Consider the following 5,265-nt stretch of genomic DNA (forward strand, 5'->3'; position numbering starts at 1 on the left):
TACAAAACATGTTGTAAGCAATTCAGGAGACACTTAGAGAGCATTGAGGATAAGTTCCCAGTCCAGGTATACAGAGCAACTAGCGAAGTGTTACTGGCACTGGTGCTCACTAGTGCTGACAAACTCATTAAAGAGGTTAAGATTGGAGGCAGTCTGGGCTGCAGTGACAATGTCCTCGTTGAGTTTGTGATCTCAAGGAATGTGGGCCTGGCGAAGAACAAAGTCAGGACCTTGAACTTCTGAAGAGCCAACTTCAAGCTACTTAAAGACCTTGTGGACGAGATCCCCTGGAATACTGTCCTTAGGGACAAAGAAGCTGAACAGAGCTGGCAACTCTTTAAGAATGTTCTCCTTAGAGCATAGAAACTCTCCATCCTCCTGCATAAGAAAGTGGGCAGGGAGGGCAGACAACTGGGGCATCTGAGCAAGGACCCGATGGTCAAACTGAGGCACAAGAAGGAAATGCACAGGCAGTGGAAATGGAGACACGTGGCCAGGGAAGAGTACAGGGATGCAGTCCGGATATACAGGGATGGGATCAGGAAAGCCAAGACACAGACAGAACTGAGCTTGGCAAGGGATGCAAAGAATAACAGGAAGGGATTCTAGAGGTACATTGGCCAGAAAAGAAAGGCAAAGGAGAGTGTGTCCCTTCTGACGGATGAGAAGGGTGAACTGGTAATAGCAGATATGGAGAAGGTTAAGGTACTCAACAATATCTTTGCCTTGGTCTTCACTGCCAGTCAGGCTTCCCAAGTCTGAACTTTTTTTTCCTTGAACCTGTAAATGGAGGCTGAGGGAGTCAAGTCTCACCCGCTGTAAGTGAAGAGCGAGTTTGAGACCACCTGATGAAAGTAAAGACATACAAGTCTATGGGGCCTGATGACTTGCACCCCAGGGTCCTGAAGGAACTGGCTGATGCAGTGGCCAAGATTCTTTCCATCATATTTAAAAAGGTCTGGCAGTCAGGTGACTGGAAAAAGGGAAACATCATTCCCATTTTTAAAAATGGTAGAAAAAATACACTGGGAACTACAGACTGATGAGCCCCACCTCTGTGCCTGACAAGATCTTGGGAAAGATCCTCCTGGAAGCAATATCAAGGCAGGTGCAAGAAAAAGAGAAACAAAGGCGTGATCCAAGACAACCAGAATGGCTTCACTAAAGGTAAATTGTGCCTGACCAATCTGCTGATTTTCTATAATGAACTGACTGCATCAGTTGACAAGGGAAGACTGACTGATGCCATGGACTTCTGTAAGGCATTTGACATGGTCCCACATGACATCCTGGTCTCCAAATCGGTCCAAATGTCTGGACCAGAAACTTATCCTCAACATGCTCTAGGAGTTTCTTGAATTGCTTGAGCGTTGGACCGCTCAGTGGGTAAGGAATTGGCTTGAAGGTCACACCAAGAGAGTGGTGGTCATTTAACTCCATCTCCAAGTTGGAGGCAGGTGAAGAGAGGTTTACCTCGGGGGTCTCTCCAGGGACTGGGACTATTGAAAATCTTTATCAATGAAATGGACAGTGGGATTGAGTGCACCATCAGCAAGTTTGCAGATGACATCAAGCTGAGAGTGCAGCTGATTGAACAGAAGGAAGAGAAGCCACTCAAAGGGACCTGGACAAGCTTGAGAAGTGGGCCCAATGTTAACATAATGATGTTCAACAAGTCCAAATGCAAGATTCTGCACCTGGACCAGGGCAATCTCAGCCATGAGTACAGACTGGGAGAAGAAATCATTGAGAGCAGCTCTGCAGAGAAAGGTCACTCACAGAACTAATACTTTTTCAGATATGAGGTACGATAGTGCTGGAAAAGAGTTTCCTTCCTCAGTGGAGGGAAAAAATATTAGTGAATGTTTCAGTCTGTTTCAGGCTGGATTCCCCTGGAGGCACAGGGACTTGTCAAGAGCTCCCTGTGCTGATGAGCTGGGCCGGGCTCCTGGGCCCAAAGGAAGCTCCTGGCAAGCGGGCAGCGCTGCAGAGAGACAGCTCTGCCCAGGAGCAGCTCCTCTGCACAACGCAGCAGGGCTGGGGGCACTGCCTGCAGGGGACAAAGGTGGCTGAGAGAAGGGAGGGAGATGTTAAAGGCAGTGTGGAGGGGGGATGCTGAGAGCTCACTGCGGGAGAAATCTTCACAGCCCTGAACAGGGTAAGTCTCTGGTTGCAGGGCAGCACAGCTGTTGTTCCTGGTGCCATCTCCAGATTTGCTGGCAAATCCCACAGCCTGTGGAGCTTTCAGGGCGACTCTCAGAGCTTCTTTGAAATAGATGAGAATAACAAGGTCCAAAGCAGGGATTCCCTGCCACAGCTCTCAGAGGGACAGGACATGAGGGTTCGTTCTTAAAGGGCTGGCTGCAGGCTGTGCAGCCAGGGTGCAGGCAGGGGTGTCCAGGGCTGTGGTGCAGAGCAGGGTCCCTGCTCTGCCCCAGGGGCTGTGCACCGAGGCAGGGCCTCTGCTGCCTGCCAGGCTCAGCACTCAGCCTGCCCAGGGTGCTGTGGGGAGAAGCTGTGTGTGGAAGGAGCCCCCTGGCAGGACAGGATCCTGCTGCTGGCTGGAGGCTGCTGCCTGGGGCAGCCTGCTCATGGCACCACAGCACTTCCAGGGCACTTCAGAGTAGACTCCATGAGAGAAAAATCAGAGCAAGGTATTCTTGAAGAGAAGCATTGTGTGCTTTGATATTTCTCCTCTTGCTTTGCTGGGTGGCCTTGGGAAATGGGAGTTTATTTCTACATTACTATGAAGGCACTGAGACCCCAGTTCTTGTTACCTCTTTTTACAATAGAAAAACTCCCAGTAAACACAGGGAGTTGTCCCTGAAAATCTGCCTGCAGGTGTCTGCAGGCAGAGCTGAGCACACAGTGGGTGGGACAGGGTCTGTTAGCAGGGAGGAGATGTGGGGACAGGGAAGGAGATGCCAGCAGGGACAGCTCCAGGTAGCAGAGACCTGGGCAGGGAGCGAGAGGGAGCTGCTGCCTGAAACACCAAGGGAGGGGGGATTCAGGTACTCCCTGACAGGCCTGCAGTGCAGGCACCTCTCTGCACAACCCCCTGCTCTCCTCTGCCACCCAGCACAGCCTCTGCCCTCAGGGGCTTTAGGGCATGAGCCACCTCCTCCTCAGCTGGACCTCCAGAAGAAGAGAGGAGCCTGTGTCTTGCAAGGTGATACACCATGATGAGGCTAAGAGTACCTGCCCTGCAGTGTCACTTCCATAGCTGAAATGCAAGCTCAGAGAATGGTGATTTCTGTGAAAGAAGCAGGGGATTTTTTTCAGAGAAGTTTCGGTAACTCGTCTCTGTTTTTCTTTGTTTGTTTGCTTGTTTTTGTTTGTTTGTTTGTTTTTGTTTTGTTTTGTTTTGTTTTTTGTTTGGTTGGTTTTGATTTTGTTTTGGTCCTAGAGACAGCAAATGTCCAACAGCAGCTTCCCCACTGAGTTCCTCCTCCTGCCATTCGCAGACACACACGAGCTGCAGCTCCTGCACTTCGGGCTCTTCCTGGGCATCTACCTGGCTGCCCTCCTGGGCAACGGCCTCATCCTCACAGCCATAGCCTGCAACCACCGCCTCCACACCCCCATGTACTTCTTCCTCCTCAACCTTGCCCTCCTCGACCTGGGCTCCATCTCCACCACTGTTCCCAAAGCCATGGCCAACTACCTCTGGGACACCAGGATCATTTCCTATGCAGGTTGTTCCACCCAGGTCTTTATGTTTGTTGTCTTTGTCGCAGCAGAGTTTTCTCTTCTCATCATCATGGCCTATGACCGCTACATTGCCATCTGCAAACCCCTGCACTACAGGACAATAATGGACAGCAGAGCTTGTGTCAACATGATAGCAGCTGTCTGGGGCAGTGGCTTTCTCAATGCTGTCCTGCATACTGCTAATACCTTTTCCCTATCATTCTGCCAAGGCAATGCCCTGGACCAGTTCTTCTGTGAAATTCCCCGGATCCTCAAGTTCTCCTGCTCAGACACCTACCTAAGAGAAGTTCAGCTTCTTGTGGTATGTGCCTGTTTATTTTTTGTGTGTTTTGTTTTCCTTGTGCCGTCCTATGTGCAGATCTTCAGAGCAGTGCTGAGGATCCCATCTGAGCAGGGCCGTCACAAAGCCTTTTCCATGTGTCTCCCTCACCTGGCTGTCGTCTCCCTGTTTCTTATTACTGTCACATTTGCCTACCTGAAGCCTCCCTCCATCTTTTCCTCATCCCAAAATCTTTTGTTGACAGTTCTGTACTCAGTAGTGCCTCCAGCAGTGAACCCCCTCATCTACAGCATGAGGAACCAGGAAATGAAGGATGCAGTTTGGAAAATGATGATCTGGATTTTTTTCAGTACTCATAAAGACCCCTTCACTCTTCAGTAATGAGCCCCAGTACATCCCCTTCCAGGACTGTGTTTTGGTTTTTCTTATTCTTATTCTTCTTATTGTTATCATCACCGTCATCATCATCATCATCACTATGAGTTCTTGTGCGCCTTGCATTCCTACATGTGTTTGCATTTCTCCCATCCCTCCTTCCACTCCACCCCCCGCTATAAATGAATGAACCTATTCTGTCTCATATGGAGGCTGTATAAATGTGCATCTAACATTGTGAGTCAGTGAAGACTCTCTCATGACATCTCTGTAATAAAACAGAATTACCCCAGTGCAATGCCTGAAGTCTGGGCTTTCCTTCCCAAACCACTGCCAAGAATAGGCCCAAATGATTGTTCCCCACAAGGATCTGTTCCTGTTTCAGTTCTGGAGATAATGGCTCATTTTTGCATTGTGACCTGTCAGAGACCAAGGGCTAGATTTAACACTCATCCATGGGTCTCTACTGACAGCAGAGGCAGCAAATGGTCACTGCATTACATAGCCAGGGCTGTTCCCACATGTGACCCGTAGGTGATGAACTTGAGGAGGGGAATCTGGAGCTGCCTGCAAAGACCAAAGTACCTCCAGGGACAGCAGAGCCTGTGAGTGCAGCCCTTCAGAAAGTGAGAGATATCCCACTGTGAGCTCAGCCACAGGGATAGAACTAAAGCCAGGTATTCACTGGGAACCTGTGACTCTGCAGTCTCAGAGAAGAGAGTGGGCATCCAGCAGGCAGAGAGGAGGTGTCGTGGTTTAACCCGGCTGGCAGCTAAACACCACGCAGCCATTCGCTCACCCTCCCCCTCCCTCTCTGGGACGGGGGAGAGAAATGGAAAGTGAAGCCCGTGAGTTGAGATAAAGACAGTTTAATTAAGACAGGAAAATAATAATGATAA

At 49.8% G+C, this 5,265-nt stretch overlaps 1 protein-coding gene across 1 annotated transcript; it reads left to right on the forward strand.

Moving 5' to 3' along the window:
• Positions 1–3,406: 3,406 nt before the first annotated feature.
• LOC309891572 (olfactory receptor 14C36-like) lies at positions 3,407–4,372 on the forward strand (the record flags this gene model as incomplete). The annotated part of the gene is made up of 1 exon (XM_082785928.1): positions 3,407–4,372. Exon 1 carries the CDS (start codon positions 3,416–3,418, stop codon positions 4,370–4,372), a length of 957 nt encoding a protein of 318 aa, XP_082642054.1. The 5' UTR covers positions 3,407–3,415.
• Positions 4,373–5,265: the final 893 nt, after the last annotated feature.

This window comes from Aythya marila, assembly GCF_965140915.1.
Source record: "Aythya marila genome assembly, contig: HAP1_HAP1_SCAFFOLD_158, whole genome shotgun sequence".
Lineage (NCBI taxonomy): Eukaryota > Metazoa > Chordata > Aves > Anseriformes > Anatidae > Aythya > Aythya marila.